Source organism: Lolium rigidum, chromosome 1 (genome assembly GCF_022539505.1).
Source record: "Lolium rigidum isolate FL_2022 chromosome 1, APGP_CSIRO_Lrig_0.1, whole genome shotgun sequence".
Classification (NCBI taxonomy): Eukaryota; Viridiplantae; Streptophyta; class Magnoliopsida; order Poales; family Poaceae; genus Lolium; species Lolium rigidum.
The window spans coordinates 51,421,594-51,438,886 of NC_061508.1; the positions used below are offsets into that span (position 1 = coordinate 51,421,594).

At 44.0% G+C, this 17,293-nt stretch overlaps 2 protein-coding genes across 2 annotated transcripts; one reads left to right on the top strand and one right to left on the bottom strand.

The window, feature by feature from the left end:
• The first annotated feature begins 8,773 nt into the window (after positions 1 to 8,773).
• On the top strand, positions 8,774 to 9,307 carry LOC124707771 (RING-H2 finger protein ATL39-like). The gene has a single exon (XM_047239467.1). The coding sequence runs from the start codon at positions 8,774 to 8,776 to the stop codon at positions 9,305 to 9,307; it is 534 nt and encodes a 177-aa protein (XP_047095423.1).
• A 2,119-nt stretch (positions 9,308 to 11,426) lies between these two features.
• LOC124685338 (aldehyde dehydrogenase family 2 member B7, mitochondrial-like) lies at positions 11,427 to 16,242 on the bottom strand. The gene is made up of 11 exons (XM_047219684.1): positions 15,954 to 16,242; positions 14,534 to 14,671; positions 14,191 to 14,333; positions 13,947 to 14,100; positions 13,614 to 13,843; positions 12,948 to 13,037; positions 12,657 to 12,830; positions 12,411 to 12,548; positions 12,135 to 12,272; positions 11,981 to 12,042; positions 11,427 to 11,869 (listed from the first exon to the last, which is right to left on the bottom strand). The coding sequence occupies exons 1-11, from the start codon at positions 16,045 to 16,047 to the stop codon at positions 11,596 to 11,598; spliced, it is 1,635 nt and encodes a 544-aa protein (XP_047075640.1). The 5' UTR covers positions 16,048 to 16,242; the 3' UTR covers positions 11,427 to 11,595.
• Positions 16,243 to 17,293: the final 1,051 nt, after the last annotated feature.

Below are 17,293 nucleotides of genomic sequence, written 5' to 3' on the forward strand. Positions count from 1 at the left end.
AGCTAGTTTTTCATTTTCTTCTCTATCCCACCTAGCACGCAGTTCAGCCATTAATCTTATATTCTCATTAATTCTAACTTGGATGGAATTTGCTGTAGTAACAATTTTATTTTCAATATCCTCGAGGTTTAGCAGCCATTTTATTAATTAAAGAAGATTGTGACGCAGACATGTATGAGATTCGGGTTTCGGCATTTGCAAGTTTAGTTTGCAACCCGAAATCTCCATATTCAGATTTTCAAGTTGATTTCCTATATTCTTCAACAAGGTAGATTGTTCATTCATAGTTTTAGTAAACAATTTATTTTGCTCATATTGTGATTGCATAAAGCTCTTGGTGGATCTTTCAATTTCTAACATCTTTTCCTCATTAGGTGAAACATGTCTACCATAAGAGTTATTATTAGCAGGATTTGGCCTAGAATTTTGAGCAACATGAAGCTAACGGAACATTATTATTATGATCAACATTAGTCCTACCATTCACAAGCATAGACATAATAGCATCAATCTTATCACTAAAGGAAGAGGTTTCTTCAACAGAATTTACCTTCTTACCTTGTGGAGCTCTTTCCGTGTGCCATTCAGAGTAATTAACCATCATATTATCAAGAAGCTTTGTTGCTTCACCAAGAGTGATGGACATAAAGGTACCTCCAGCAGCTGAATCCAATAAATTCAGCGAAGAAAAATTTAGTCCTGCATAGAAGGTTTGGATGATCATCCAAGTAGTCAGTCCATGGGTTGGGCAATTTTTAACCAAAGATTTCATTCTTTCCCAAGCTTGAGCAACATGTTCATTATCCAATTGTTTAAAATTCATTATGCTACTCCTCAAAGATATAATTTTAGCAGGGGGATAATATCTACCAATAAAAGCATCCTTGCATTTAGTCCATGAATCAATACTATTCTTAGGCAGAGATAGCAACCAATCTTTAGCTCTTCCTCTTAATGAGAAAGGAAACAATTTTAATTTTATAATGTCACCATCTACATATTTATACTTTTGCATTTCACACAATTCAACAAAATTATTAAGATGGGCAGCATCATCATCAGAACTAACACCAGAAAATTGCTCTCGCATAACAAGATTCAGTAAAGCAGGTTTAATTTCAAAGAATTCTGCTGTAGTAGCAGGTGGAGCAATAGGTGTGCATAGGAAATCATTATTATTTGTGGTAGTGAAGTCACACAACTTAGTATTTTCAGGGGTGGCCATTTTAGCAGTAGTAAATAAAGCAAACTAGATAAAGTAAATGCAAGTAAACTAATTTTTTTGTGTTTTTGATATAGCAAACAAGACAGTAAATAAAGTAAAACTAGCAACTAATTTTTTTGTGTTTTGATATAATGCAGCAAACAAAGTAGTAAATAAAATAAAGCAAGACAAAAACAAAGTAAAGAGATTGGGAAGTGGAGACTCCCTTGCGGCGTGTCTTGATCTCCCCGGCAACGGCGCCGGAAATTTGCTTGATGCGTGTAATTGACACGTCCGTTGGGAACCCCAAGAGGAAGGTGTGATGCGCACAGCGGCAAGTTTCCCTCGGTTAGAAACCAAGGTTTAATCGAACCGAGTAGGAGTCAAGAAGCACGTTGCAGGTTGATGGCGGCGGGATGTAGTGCGGCGCAACACCGGAGATTCCGGCGCCAACGTGGAACCTGCACAACACAACCAAAGTACTTTGCCCCAACGAAACGAGTGAGGTTGTCAATCTCACCGGCTTGCTTGTAACAAAGGGTTAACCGTATTGTGTGGAAGATGATTGTTTGCAAGAAAACGAGTAAAGAACAAGTATTGCGGCAGATTTGTATTTCGGTATAAAAGAATGGACCGGGGTCCACAGTTCACTAGAGGTGTCTCTCCCATAAGATAAAAGCATGTTGGGTGAACAAATTACAGTCGGGCAATTGACAAATAGAGAGGGCATAACAATGCACATACATGTCATGATAAGTACGAGTGAGATTTAATTGGGCATTACGACAAAGTACATAGACCGCCATCCAACTGCATCTATGCCTAAAAAGTCCACCTTCGAGGTTATCATCCGAACCCCCTCCGGTATTAAGTTGCTAAACAACGAGACAATTGCATTAAGTATGGTGTGTAATGTAATCAATAACTACATCCTCGGACATAGCATCAATGTTTTATCCCTAGTGGCAACGAGCACATCCATAACCTTAGGGGTTTCTGTCACTCCCAGATTCACGGAGACATGAACCCACTATCGAGCATAAATACTCCCTCTTGGAGTTACTAGCATCAACTTGGCCAGAGCCTCTACTAATAACGGAGAGCATGCAAGATCATAAACAACACATAGGTAATAACTTGATAATTAACATAACATGGTATTCTCTATCCATCGGATCCCGACAAACACAACATATAGTATTACGGATAGATGATCTTGATCATGTTAGGCAGCTCACAAGATCCAACAATGAGGCACAATGAGGAGAAGACAACCATCTAGCTACTGCTATGGACCCATAGTCCGGGGGTGAACTACTCACTCATCACTCCGGAGGCGACCATGGCGGTGAAGAGTCCTCCGGGAGATGAATCCCCTCTCGGCGGGGTGCGGAGGAGATCTCCAGAATCCCCCGAGATGGGATTGGCGGCGGCGGCGTCTCGGTAAGGTTTTCCGTATCGTGGTTTTTCGCCTCGGGGTTTCGCGACGGAGGCTATAAGTAGGCGGAAGGGCGAGTCGGAGGGCGACGAGGGGCCCACACCATAGGGCGGCGCGGCCCCCCTCGGCCGCGCGGCCCTATGGTGGCGGCGCCTCGTCGCCCCACTTCGTATCCCTTTCGGTCTTCCGGAAGCTTCGTGGCAAAACAGGACCACGGGCTTTGATTTCGTCCAATTCCGAGAATATTTCGTTACTAGGATTTCGAAATCAAAAACAGCGAGAAAACATCAAGCGGCTCTTCGGCATCTTGTTAATAGGTTAGTTCCAGAAAATGCACGAATATGACATAAAGTGTGCATAAAACATGTAGATATCATCAATAATGTGGCATGGAACATAAGAAATTATCGATACGTCGGAGACGTATCAGTGCTCAATTTCTTATTTCTTGCCAAGAATTTGTCCTTGTGGGTTAGACTCCCATATGTCTTCCTTGCCTCTTTTGGATCTCCTTATTTCACTTGAACCTTGTTAGTGTTTTGATAAACAATGGTAGAGAGATGATCCCGCATTTGTGCATTTTGTATTCAAATGCAAAATCCTAAATAGTGCACTAATTTTGGGGAAGCTCTCCTATGTTTGCTAGAACACTCCCTTGTTTCAAGAATTTGACCTTGGAAGACAAACCTTTTCTTTTCGGTACTTTTGTGCCATCATGAAAAGCGTTGAGGGTTTGGTTTATTTGGAACCTTGCTTTCTTTGGGAGTTGGTTATCTCATTACTTGATTTTTGGTTTTACTTTGCTATAATGAGATGGGTCCTTGAGCATGCTTGTTTTGTATATCTTGCTCTATCTCTCTTATACCTATCTTGTGTGTGCATGTTTCTTCGTGATGTTGTCCACTTAGAGAAACTTACACACATAAGAGATGGTGCATATCTTTTGATATCCCCCTTTGTTGGAGTCCATTCCTTTATTCTTATTTGAATTGTTAATGACTCCACAAAGATCTTGGTCATGTGTGCTTGTTTTACCCTATTTTCATCTTCACGCACTCATACTTGTTTTTGGCACAAGCTTCGTTTTTACTTGCCTCTTATTAAGCTTGTGTTTCTTTTTGGGTCATTGGATTGCTTGCTTCATTTGTCGAAGCTTTCTCACCTTCATATCCTCTTGCAATCTTTGATCCTCAATATAGTTTGATTTCCTCCGAATATTCGTCATTGAATATGTGCATTTGATTTCACTCACAATTATGAGAAATGCACAACTTATGGAGGAACGCTCACTATATTGGCCTTCTAAACCTTTCGTCCATTTTGGCAATCGATGCCAATGGGGGAGAAGTTTGGAGGGTTTAAGGGAATTGCTTTTGTTGGTTCTTAAGCATTTTCCTTTCATGCCTTGCATTTGTTGCTTTGCATGGTTGAATATTTAGAGGATACTCCGCTAGGCTTTAATTGCCGGTATATGCAATTAAATTCAAGTTCATTCACACATGCATATATTATGGGGGAGTTTGTTCTAAATATTCAACTTGGGTTGTTCGCTAAATTCCATATCTAGACCCTCTCAAAGAGATTGTCATCAATTACCAAAATGGGGGAGATTGAAAGAACATGTACATTGCCCCATGTGTGGTTTTGGTAATTGATGACAATCCCTATGGACTAACGGTTGCATTGAGTATCAATCTTAGGTCAAGTCCATAGCCATGTGTTGGACTCAAGGTTGCAAGATGGAGAAGATGGAGTACAATGACGAAGACGGTGTCGAAGAGAGACGAAGATGGTGTAGAAGATGAAGAGAGACGAAGACGACATAGAAGATGGATGAAGACGGTGGCGTGCGTACAAGATCGAAGAAGACGGTGGCGTGTATGTTGGCGGAAGACGGTGGCACGTACGAGGTTGATGAGGATGAAGACGGAGCTTGCCGACTCAAGAGGAACGCGCAAGGATAAGGTTTGTGCTCGATAGGATAGTAGGTCGCATCATCGGAGAGAGCTCAAACTTTGGATGCATTGCATCGTGTTTCTTGGTTGTTCTTGGTTCTTATCCATGAGATGAGTTAGAGCTTGTGTTCACTCTCATGACAAGCTCTAGCTCATCGAAAACGGATTCCAGATGCATCGCATGTTGCATGTTCGAGGATGATGGTTTTCCCGATATACCGTATTGAGAGGTGTCACCTCTATGACCATAGGAAAACCATCATCCACTCTTTTGCATGATTTCACCTTGTAAAGATGTAGCTCTTGTCGTCCACTTTCCAACAAAATTGGTTTCACCGCATTTCGAATTTCCTAGCCCGAGTTATCACGTTTTCCGTATTGCAGAGAAAAAGAAAAGAGGGGAAAGCTTTATTGGGCCGGCCGGTACTACCGCGAGCGGTACCGGCCAAGATACCGCTCGTGCGGTTTTTCTCACAGTGAGCATGCCGGTACTGGGCCGGTACCCAGACCGGTAGTACCGGCCCACTTCCTTCTTGCTCCTCCCACCAAACAGCCTCCACTATCTCCTCCCGTTCTGGGCCACTGCTGCCCTGCCTGGCCCAGCTCGCCTCCACCCGCCGGCCCACCCCACGCTCCGCTCCCTTGGGCCACCGCCGGCCCTACACCACCACGCCGCTGCCGCTTGCCATCACGCCGCCCGCTCGCCTCGATGCCCGCACCCGGCGTACGGCTCCCGCCCTTGATCCCCGCGACAGCCTTGCTCCCGCTCGAGGGACCGTTGACTCCCGCTCCCGCTCGTCCCTGCGTGCACGCGCGCGTTGCCGCCGCCAGGTTCCCTCGCTGGCTGGGCTGCTGCATTATCCTGGCCGGCCCATCTGCTCCTTCCCAGGCCGCCCCTTCTTCTTTGTTGCTTTGTTGTTGATTTTCTGCAGAATATACATGGGCGGTAGTACCGGCCCAAGATGTTGTTTTTCACTGTTCTTATGCCTGTCTTTTATGCGCGAGCGGTAGTACCGCTTTGACAAGCGGTAGTACCGCTCGGGCGCGTTTTCTGACCGTTTTCCAGCCCCAACAGTCATATTTCTGGGCCCCCTATATATATCCCTCTTCCACCTCCGACCCAAACACTTTTTCCCCTCCATTCTCTCTCCTCCATTGTTGACCTTGAAGAGTTTCTTCCTCCTCTTGATCCCCCCACTATTTCTTGCATATTTTTGGGGGAAAGGAGAGAGGAGACCTAGATCTAGAGCTTCACCAATTGAATCCCTCTCCAAGTGAGGGGATCTTGCTAGATCTAGGTCTTGGAGTTATTTGGTGTTTCTCCACATATTTGTTCTTCCTCCTTATTCTCCCAATAGCTTTTGTAGCTTTGTTGGAATTTGGGAGAGAAGAACTTGGGCATCTTAGTGGTGTTCTTAGCCATTGCATTAGGTGCATCGGTTTGGGTTCTCTCCGGGGTTTCGGTCTCGTAGAGGGCATGTTGACCTTAGTGGTGTTGTTGCCTTAGTGGCTTTGTTGCCTTTGTGGTGTTCTAGCCTTTGTGGCCTTGTAGCCTTTGTGGCCTTGTCGTCTTTGTGGCGTTGTAGCCTTTGTGGCGTTGTTGCCTTTGTGGAGTGTGGTAGCCTTTGTGGTTTTGGAGCCGGTTGTGGCGCATTAGTGTCTTGGTGACTTTGTTGCCGGTGTGGTGTGTTGTAGCCTCTTGTGGCCTTGTACTTGAGAGCCTCCGTGTTGTCGAGTTGCCTCAAGCTTGATACTTGGGGTTTTGCCCAAGCTTGTACGGGTTCGGTGACCACCCTCAAGGGTCCCTTAGTGGATCGAGGCTTTCCCCTTGGTGGAAAGGCTCGAGGAGAATACGGTGGCCCTAGTGGCTCATTGGAGTGCCTTGTGCCTCCACACCGCTCCAGACGGAGACGTAGCACCCTTTGGTGTGAACTTCTCGATACATCGTCGTCTCCTCGTGCACCGGTTACTTCTCAACCCGAGCTCCATTACCTATGCGCTTTACCTTGTTATATCTATCTTGCTTGATGTGCTATACCTAACTTGTTATCACCTTGTTGCTTATCATGCTAGCATTGGTTGTTGGTGCTCTTAGGCAAACCCCTAGTTGTTAGGCTTTGAGCTAAACTAGTAAACACATGTTTAGTTTTATTCCGCCTAGTTTAGCTATCAAGTAGAAGTACACCGCCTATTCACCCCCCCCCCCCTCTAGGCGACGTCCTAGTACATTCAGCTGTCCCCTTGCCAAAAGAATCTGGATCGATAATAATCGAGTTTATACATGATTCCTTTTGGTACGAGGAAGAAGGATAGCATATACAGTACCATATTAGTGAGTACCGAATTAATGAGTACCAATCTTTCTCCCAGGGACAACAATTTTCCTTTCCAGCTGCTAAGGCGTTTTTGTAATCTTTCCTCCACTATTTTCCATTCATCGATTGTGAGTCTCCTATAATGAATAGGGATACCAAAATAGCGAATAGGAAATTGGCCTTACCGGCAACCGAACAACTCTGCATATAGAGCTGTATCATTTTGGGCATCGTCGAAGTAGAACAATTCACTTTTATGAAAATTGATTTTTAATCTTGACAACTGCTCAAATGCCGCCAAAATTAATTTTAGGCTGCGAGCTTTTTCAAGATCATGATCCATAAACAACATCAGCATACTGAAGAATTGATAAACCACCATCAACCAGATGTGGGATCAAACCTTCAATTTGACCATCAGACTTGGCCCGCTCTATCAGGATAGCCAGCATATCCGCGACAATGTTGAACAACATTGGTGACAACGGATCGCCTTGGCGTAACCCTTTTCGTGTCTGGAAGTAGTGTCCGGTATCATCATTAACCCGGATTGCCAAACTTCCTACATGCACAAAATCATTGATCAGAGCACGCCACTTAGGAGAAAAACCTTTCATCCTGAACGTCTGCTGGAGGAAAAACCACTTAACTTTGTCATACGCCTTTTTAAAATCTAATTTCAAAATAACTCCATTTAATTTCTTGGAATGCATCTCATGTACCGTCTCATGCAAAACCGCCACTCCATCCAGGATATTTTTTTTCTTGCATGAAAGCGGTATGTGATGGATGAACTACATGATCCGTGACCGTATTAAGTCTAATGGTGACCACTTTCGTGAAAATATTAAAACTTACGTTTAATAGGCAAATAGGTCTATATTGTTGAATCCTTTCAGCCTCATTAACTTTCGGTAATAAAATTACTTTACCAAAATTTAGACGAAATAATTCTAGTTGTCCCATGTGCAAAGCACTGAACAAATCTAGAAGATCCACTTTTATAGTATCCCATAAAGTTTGATAAAACTCCGCTAGAAAATCATCTGAACCCGGTGCTTTGTTACATTTCATTTGGAAAATTGCCTTCTGAACTTCGTCCTTTGAATAAGGTGCCGTCAGAAGGCCATTTTCTTCCATGAATACTTGGGGTATGTCATCCGTTAAGTCCTCGTTTAAAGAAAAGGAACTTTCCTCCAGAGGGCCAAACAGACTTTTATAATAATTCGTAATGTAGAATTTTAGTTGCTCATGGCCTTCAATCAGCCCTTCATCTTGTATCAGAGAATGAATACGTTTTTCCGATATCTCCTATTGGCTAAGCCATGGAAATATCGCGTATTTGAGTCTCCTTTCAATATGAATTGGGCCTTGAAACGCCGATACCATTTAAGCTCATCTTCTCGAAGAAGTCTCCCTATCTACGCATTGCACTGATTCTTAAGTTCAATCTCTTACGGCGGAGATAACGGTCTTACCTCAGCTAAAGTTTCCTTCTTCTTTTAAAAGAATTCTCAATAGACTAAGCAATTGCAAAACTGCAATTTTGTCAGTGGCGGGCCTTGTCTTCCTTGAAGCTATCAGCCACTCAGCAACTGGCAACGTACTCCTATCGACTTACTCCGTACATAGTTACGTACATCGTGATGATCTGGTGATTAGGCTGTCGACGTCTCCTCCTTGGTTTCTCCTAACACTTTAGCGTTATTTAGCTCCATCTCCATATCCAAAGCAAAATAACGGATGAAACAAGATCAACGATGCATGGTCTTATATATACTCGAAGTCCAACCCATGAAAGCCTACAGCTCCCCCGAGCTGGATGCTATGCTAGCTCTTGTATCCTGTAGTAAGATATAGGATGACCACCCCTTCGACGGCGCTCTCCATCGCCGCCTTCGCGGCCGGCGTCACGCTGATTCTCCTAGCCCACGTCCTCATCATCCTATGGGCTCTGCGGCGTGGCGCCGGAGCTGACGCTGACCAGGAACGTGCCGTCGTTGAGGAGGACGGCGGAGGGAAGGGCCTGTCTGCCGACGAGCTTCAGACGCTGCCGTGCCACGACTTCTCCTCCAACTGCCTGTCTGTCGACACCGCCGAATGCGCGGTGTGCCTGGAGGCTTACGAGGCCGGCGACCGGTGCAGGCGGCTGCCGAGGTGCGAGCACAGCTTCCACGCCAAGTGCGTGGACCCGTGGCTGAAGAAGAGCCGCTTCTGCCCAGTGTGCCGCGCCGACGTGGTGCCCAGGGAAGAGCTCGTGAAGGTAGCCGGGGAAGCAGCTTTGGCAGTGGAGATGGCGGCGGAGAGGAGAAGCTCGGCCGCGCTGGAGGTCGTTGTGGTTGCAAGGCGGCAGCAGTATAGCTGGACTGTTCATACCGGGATGGTGTTGCGCTAGATTAAATCCTTTGAAGTTTGATCTGTCTGTACAAGTTGTTATTAACTAATTAAACTCTTTCTCACGTTTTACACATATATGTTCGGGAGTGGTGTTTTGGAACATGGGAGCATATGCTTCCTCTATTTTCAAATTCATCTTACACATATTTTGAATTTCAAAAAAATTGAAACGAAAAATTCGAACGTACATCTTCACGTGCTACGCGCTTACAAAGTTGTTTCATAAAAAATGGACTTGTCACGTGAGGTGTGTAAAAAAGACAAAACTCAGTGCTAAAAATAATGCTTTTTACAAGATAAATTTTCTCTTTTTTACATAGATCACAAAAAAATTTAATTTTTCGTGAAACTTGGCGAATAAACATATATTATGGAGATGTATATGTAGAATTTTTTGTAAAAAAATTTCAACAAGTCAAAATATAATTTTTCTGTATAGGGAGCATACGCACCCGGGAGCCGAATTGAATTTCCGTATATGTTCCTTCTTTCGAATGAAACATTTGTATTTGATCGACATGACATAATTTTGTAAACACATGAATTGGAAAATGGCACTTTCACCTACAAAATTGTTTCAAGTAGAGATGCAAGTGAGACCCCACTTATAATTTATTTATATTTTGTAGTTTAAATTTTGGCGAAAGTTTTATACTAAAGAACACAAAATGAACTACACCTTAGTTTCAAAGGTTTCGAAACGGAAAAAGTCAATAATAAGTTATTTTTGCGAAATATAATTAGTTTTGTTAACAACTGCAGCATAGTTGCACCGGCGAAACCTAGCTCGTGCTGCGAATTACATCCCTAGACTAGGCTAAGATATTAATTCTTGAAATCTTGAAAATTTTGAATGTTATTCAGAATTAACTGGTCCAAAAATTATTTAATTCAAGTTACATTTACCAAATATGAATCTTATTTGAATTTTATCTAAATCGAACCCTTCTATGGTATAATTACATTTCAAAACTCTCGGAAATTATCGAAACCTGGTTGAATCTTCCAGCCATCCTCGTGTTCATACCACTGCCAAGGACTATGAAGAGAACAGACCGGGTCAAAATGGACCGAGCCTGGGACCACGGGTCTTCCCCACGGGAATGCATGAGTAGGTCTAGAAAAATGCATACCTTTTCAAAGGCCTAGTAGTACGGTTCTAGGCCTTTTCGTATTTGACACGTCATACATAGAAGTGTCCTGCACAGAAAATGTGTTTTTTATATATTTTTTCTACTATTTTTAATTGGGTTTTGTAATTTTAGGGCGTTCTGAAAAATGCTAAACTTGGCGGGCGCCTCACCCGCCTGACAACGGAGTTCGTCCCTAACTTTCCATTCACCAACCACCACGTAGACCCACTATATATACTCCATTCGCACGCCGCTCAGGATATCCCACCTCCGGCAAGTCTCCAGTGCCACCCCCTCCACTCAAGGCTGATAGCTCAGCGACGCCTACACGGACCGCCGACTGCTGCGCAGCGCCTCGGCTGCCCCTCTCGAATCGCGCTGACCTCGTACCCTGGCTTGCACGCAAGGTGTTCAGTCATCTCCATCGGTAGGTTTCATTTCTATATATATATTTTTTTGCTTCCGCAAGATGTTTCATTCATTGGCTATGGCCTATGGATAGCCACAATGAGATGACGATGCATCATTTCTTGGAAGAGAAAGATTCTAATGCAGCGGCCCATGAAGATGAGAACTTGGCAATCCTTGCTTGTCTTCTACAATTGCATGCAGACGAGTTGAGAAATATCTTGGAGGTTCAAAGCTTGGGAGAATGAAGAGCAAGAAAAGGCAGGCCGGCCGAACTACCACTACTTCTCACCACAAGGTTTTTCATCTTATTACTTTCTTCACTGCTTTGTTTCCCCTTCTTAAAAACCAGTCTGTAAAGCCTTTCCCTCTATTTAATACACGCAAGCCAGCATCTGCTGGATCTTTCAAAAACACACACCAGTAGCAGAACAGCAAGTAAAGCAGAAGGTTCACTGTCAAATGGCAGAGACTAGACAAACGGGAACAGTGACTTCTCCAACAAGCGATAATAATAATAATAATTAATAAACATACTATTGCTACAACACATACGTTGTTTCACATTTGACAAAGGAAACCAAATCACATCTTGGATTTATTAGAGACGGCAGACCATCAAACCTAGGGCAGATGCTTATTAGAGATCCTCATACTTGTCATCATCATCTTCTTTTTCATCGGTTTGTCGCGAGTGTTCATATTCTCATGAGTGTCAAGAGGATCATATATATAGTTGTGCAGATCACAACCACGCGGCGTTCTTGATGGGAGTGACGACTGCCTTGACCTGCAGATAGTTCTTCAAGCTGTCGACGCCCTTCTCCCTTCCGATGCCGCTCATCTTGTACCCACCGAATGGGATTGCCGCGTCAAAGATGTCAAAGCAGTTCACCCAGACGGTCCCAGCCCTGAGTGCCCGCGTCAGGGTGTTGGCAGTGTTCAGGTTGTTGGTGAATACACCGGCGGCCAGACCGTAGCGGCTCGCGTTCGCCCTCTTGATCACCTCATTCAGGTCACTGTTGAAACAGGGGAAACAGTATTCCAATTGTTACTCAAGAGGTTTGATAGGTTACTTGGGTGTCCATAAATTTAGATGCAATGGACATATCAACGGAAATATTACTCACTTAAACTTGAAAATTGACTGAACAGGCCCAAATATCTCCTCTTGAGCAATCTTCATGTTATCCTACAAACAACCATATAATGAATGTTAAGCTTATGCTGCAACAGACGAAGCAGAGGATTTGTCCCAATTTACTACTATGACGTAAACCTCACCTGCACATCGGAGAAAACTGTTGGCTGGATGTAGTAACCTTTGTCACCTAACCTCTCACCACCACTCACAAGGGTGGCTCCACTGTCAACACCCGACTTAATGTAGCGCAAGATCTTGTTGAATTGCTCATCATCAATCTAGAAGCAAAGGCAATTCACGAGGTTAGGATCGGTCGAAAAATGTGAATTCACTTATTTACCAGTGTACTATCTAACCTTTTCAAGAAGACAATGTGGAAAATGCAAAAAGCAACCTGATTAGGGAGCAATATGTACCTGAGGGCCCTGTTCAACACCTTTCCTAAATGGATCACCAACTACACGCCTTGCAGCACGAGCTTTGGACTTCTCAACAAACTCATCATAAACACGCTCATGTACAAATGTGCGAGACCCAGCGCAACAGCATTGTCCCTTAAAATTCATAAGACAAGATACCAATTTAGAAAGAAAAAATAACTAAATGTATATGATCAATCAATTTTATAGTGATTATTTTCACACACAAAAAACAACGCATACCTGGTTAAAGAACAATGCGAAGTGCGCAAGCTCAACAGCATGGTCAATGTCAGCATCATCCATGATGATAAAAGGAGACTTGCCTCCTAGCTCCAGCGTCACTGGCTTCAGATTGCTCCGTGCAGACAACTCCATAATAATTTTGCCAGTATCGGTTGATCCAGTGAATGCAACCTTCATAGAGTATACGTTTCAGGAGAAAATTAGATTACATATGTAAATCATAAGAGCATTCCCATCTATAGATTTTCAGGCCTCCCGCTAATGCGGAAATTATAGAACGAGGCTTACCTTGTCAACATCCATGTGGCTAGCAAGAGCAGCCCCAGCAGTAGGACCAAAACCAGATACAATGTTCAGGACACCATCAGGTAGTCCAGCCTATGTAATCATGTAAGCTATTATCAGTAAACTTGCAGGCCACGTACAAAACTATACTTGCAGACTAGTTAAATATTATTTATGCTAGTGCAGGCTTAAAAAGATATGCAGATATCCATGTGTATTCTAATAAAGCAAGGCTGAATTGGTAGCTACATTGACAAAAATCTTAATATGTAGCTCAATGCATTGAAATTTGAATCAGGAAATTGGGTGGTCTCTATAAATGAATTACTACCGCCATCAGGATCCATGTTGCATTTGATCACTATGCAGCAAAGATGCAACTTTTGCAGAGTACCATGGAGCTTCTAGACATCACTCGATACATACATTAGGTAACACATTGAATATGCCATCTATTTCAAAACGGTTATGCCAAAATAACCCTCATGCCTTCTATCCCAAATGGTCATAATCCAGCAACAACCCATTTAAATATTCAGAAAGGTTATGAGAATAATTCAAATCCCATTTTCCCCACGCTAAATGCAAAAACTGGTACAAAACCATAAATAACTAATTGGTCATTAATTTCCGTAACAAATAAAACTATAGAATGGCCGTGGCACCAACCTCATGGAACAACTTAGAAACATACAGCGCAGACAAAGGAGTCTGTTCAGCAGTCTTAAGAACAACAGTGTTACCACAAGCCAAAGCAGGGCCAACTTTCCATGCAAACATCAAAAGTGGGAAGTTCCACGGAATGATCTGGCCTGCGACACCAATAGGCTCATGCAGCACCTGAACATGGTGTGGACCATCAGCGGGCACAATTAGCCCATGGATCTTGTCAACCCAACCTGGATTTTTTTTTCAGCAGAAAGGGAATCCTTATCAGTCAGATGTATAAATGAACTTTCCTGGCTAGCACTACTTGTTACTGTCAAGAGGTAAATTGCTCACCAGCATAGTACCGCATAAGCCGGGAAACCATCGGCACTTCGATTTTGGCAGCTTGCTCATATGGTTTCCCGTTGTCCCACGTCTCCAATGCAGCGATATCATCGTTGTGCTTGTCTATCAAGTCAGCAAACCGCAAAAGAATCCGGGATCTCTCCTGCAGAGGAAAATTTCCAACTGTCTATGAGCATGACTTTGAACAGATGATAGTAAAACAGTAAGACAGATGGCAATCTGAAGTGTTTACGTAGGCAGTCATCCTCGGCCATGGCCCTTCGTCGAATGCCTTGCGGGCCGCAGCAACCGCACGGTCAATGTCCTCTGCGTCGCCTTCGGCCACGCGAGCAATCACCTCCCCGGTGCGAGGGTCCAGAGTAGGAAAAGTCTTGCCTGATGAGATACATATGCAAATTGTGCGTTGTGGGTTCAACTCATTAAACAAGAACATGACAGATGCGAAAACAAAAAAAAGCTGAACCCTGTAGAGTTCAGTTTATGGGCCTATAGTTCTCAGGGAGAACCCATGCCCACCAAACCGACCCTGTGTGTCCAGCCATATTACTAGTTGTTGATCTGAACTACTAGTGTACCAGATGCAGCATCAACGAATTTGCCGTTGATAAGGAGCTGTGTGTCGCGCACTTGAACAGGGGGCGAAATGGGCTCCTCTGCTGCAGCTGCAGTGCCGAACCTCTGAAGAACTCCTGGCAACAGTCCACGTGTCCCATCTGCAAGCAGAGTTAATGCACATAAGTCTCACAATATCATCTTGCTAAATGTGTTTCCAGATGAGGTGATCTCCTAACAATCAAAGTACGTTCACTTCCCCTCATGTTCACATCAAGTGTCAGCATGAGCTATACTGTGCTATGGTTGGTTGTTGGATCAGATCTGATGGCAAAAAATTGCAGCAAACAGGGCACATTGAAACCGACCTAGATTATATTGTTTGGTCCGAAGCGAGTAAGATCCAGCAAGAAAAAGGATACTCCCTACTTAATTTGGTCAAAGGGACAAATGAATAAGCTGGAAAATATGCAGCCACCAGAAAGTGATGTACCCCACAGTTTAGTGTTGACAGATCACACATGTACCATTTTGACAAATATATCACCATTTTGCCCATAATTTTGGAAAACCATTTTGCAGGTGACACTAGAATCTGTGACTCGTTCATGTAGCAAACGATTTCAGGGATTCAACTATATCTAGACTAGATTCAAAATGTGGAAAAAAAACACGATAATAGTGATAACCAAGTCGATTCCAACAATCTAGGTACTGCATGACTAGTGTGGCCACTCAATATATACCATTGAAACTTAGTATTGTATAAAACTAGACTAATGAGGCATTAATCTGAGGTTTAAGAAGTAAAACGCATCCTAGATTCTCTTATCTACGGCGAAGGAGCAGCACAAATAATTGGCAGAAAACCATGACCCCAGTTTTCCACCGTTCTGATAACGACCGGAGGGTGGAAAAGACATGCATATCTTATCATGTCACGGAAAGATCTTATCTCCGGAACACCCCGAAGAGAAGAGTCCAAGCCGCCTGACTCACTGGTGACGGCAGACTACTTGGACGTGAGTGCCGATGGTTGCAAGAAACGAGGTGGAGGAAAACAAACGCCCCAGGAACGAGGAAGATGATGTCGGCTAAAATATCGTCGTACTTAGAGATTATTTCTGTTTGCTCGGATGAACAAGGCAGAGGTGTGGCACTGATAGAGAAGCATCATGAACTGATTGATTAACCTACTGATGAGTATTGATTTAGATCATCAGTAGGTCTGGCTGCCGAGATCTGAATCCCAGCCAAAAGAAATCAAATCCTTGCGGAGGAAGATGCAGAAACTGTATCAGGACTACGAACACCGGACTGACTTCAAAGAAAGCATGCAAATTCCTCGTACTGCTGCTGCAGTCTGCATATATATATATACGGATGGATAGAGGCAGGGTACTGTGAGCAGATTGCAATGAATTCGATGAGTTGAGTAGGTACCTGGCCTGCGGAGCGCAGAGGGGACAGCTGCGGGCCTGGCGAGCAAGCAGCGGGAGACGAGCGACGAGGCAGCCCGCCTCGTTGCGGCAGCCATGATGATGATGATCTGATTGATCTCTCTCTCGCGCGCGCAGGAATTTATTGCTCGAGCTCGCCGAATCACCAATCAGTCCGTGCGGAGAGGGATGAGTAAATGGGGGCGGATAATCTGTCCCCAGCAGCAGCAGTGTGGGATGGGGAGTGGAGGAGGACTGACCGGGAGAGAGATGGAGGACTGGTGATGGTGGCGGCTTGGACCCGGCGAGCGAGATTTAATAGGCTCGGATTGGACTTTCAGGGGTGAAAGAAATGGGGTTGGATAATTAGTGGAAATTTTTACTGTATGAGATGATGCAAAGGATCTTATGTGAAGAGCTCCACGTGGTCGGGTGGTTAGAAGGTGATTTTCCCGTTGATAGCGTGATGTCTACGGTGACTTTGTTAATCTTAAGATTTGACTGGATCATCCATCTGTGTTTTCTTGTTCTATAAAAAAAAATTCAATCTTTTTTTAATTGAAATTCCATGTGAAATAACCTGCCTATCGTCCAATGTCATGTGTCTTTTTTCTCTCCTTCTTCATCCTCCCCCCTTACGCTTGTTCTTCTCGACGCCGCCAGGCAAGCTCGCGACCGATAGCAACAATGGTGCTTAGCTCCCCTCCTTTCCTTCGTTGTTTTGAGCAAGTATGACATCGTGGCGATGTGGAGGTGGCACACGATTCGACAGTAGCCACCTAGAGACATTGCGGCCCATGATCTTGTTGGGTTTTTTTCCTCGGATTCAGTGGGTAGCTTCCAGCCTACTGCAATGGCTCCACATGGCTAGTGTCATGTTTATGGCCTAATTGTCCGTATTGCATCGTGTGAGGTGCATGGAATTTGCTGGACAAACCCCTTTTGGTTCTTGTTGGCATCAATGACCTTGCGACACAGTGAATTCTCGCACTAGTATGGTCCCTAGTGTAGGAAGGTCTGACGATTGGCCTCCTCCTTCTCCTCGATGATGGTGCCTTACATGGCCATGGTTATTAATCACATGATGATGCTCACATATGGACATGTAACTGGTTCTCTCATAGGTGGGGGACAACACACAATGAATTTGGTTTTGTGGTCCTCTTTGAATACATTCTCTTGAGTTCGATGGTGAAACCCCATTGGTCTGACCTTGTGGTATCTGACAGTTCAAATGCTATCGTGTCACACCTTTCTTGAAGGCATTGCTCTGCAGGGGTCAAAACACGTGATCTGGCCTTCCAATGGTCGGATCTAGTAACAACATATAGTGTGTGCGTCCTT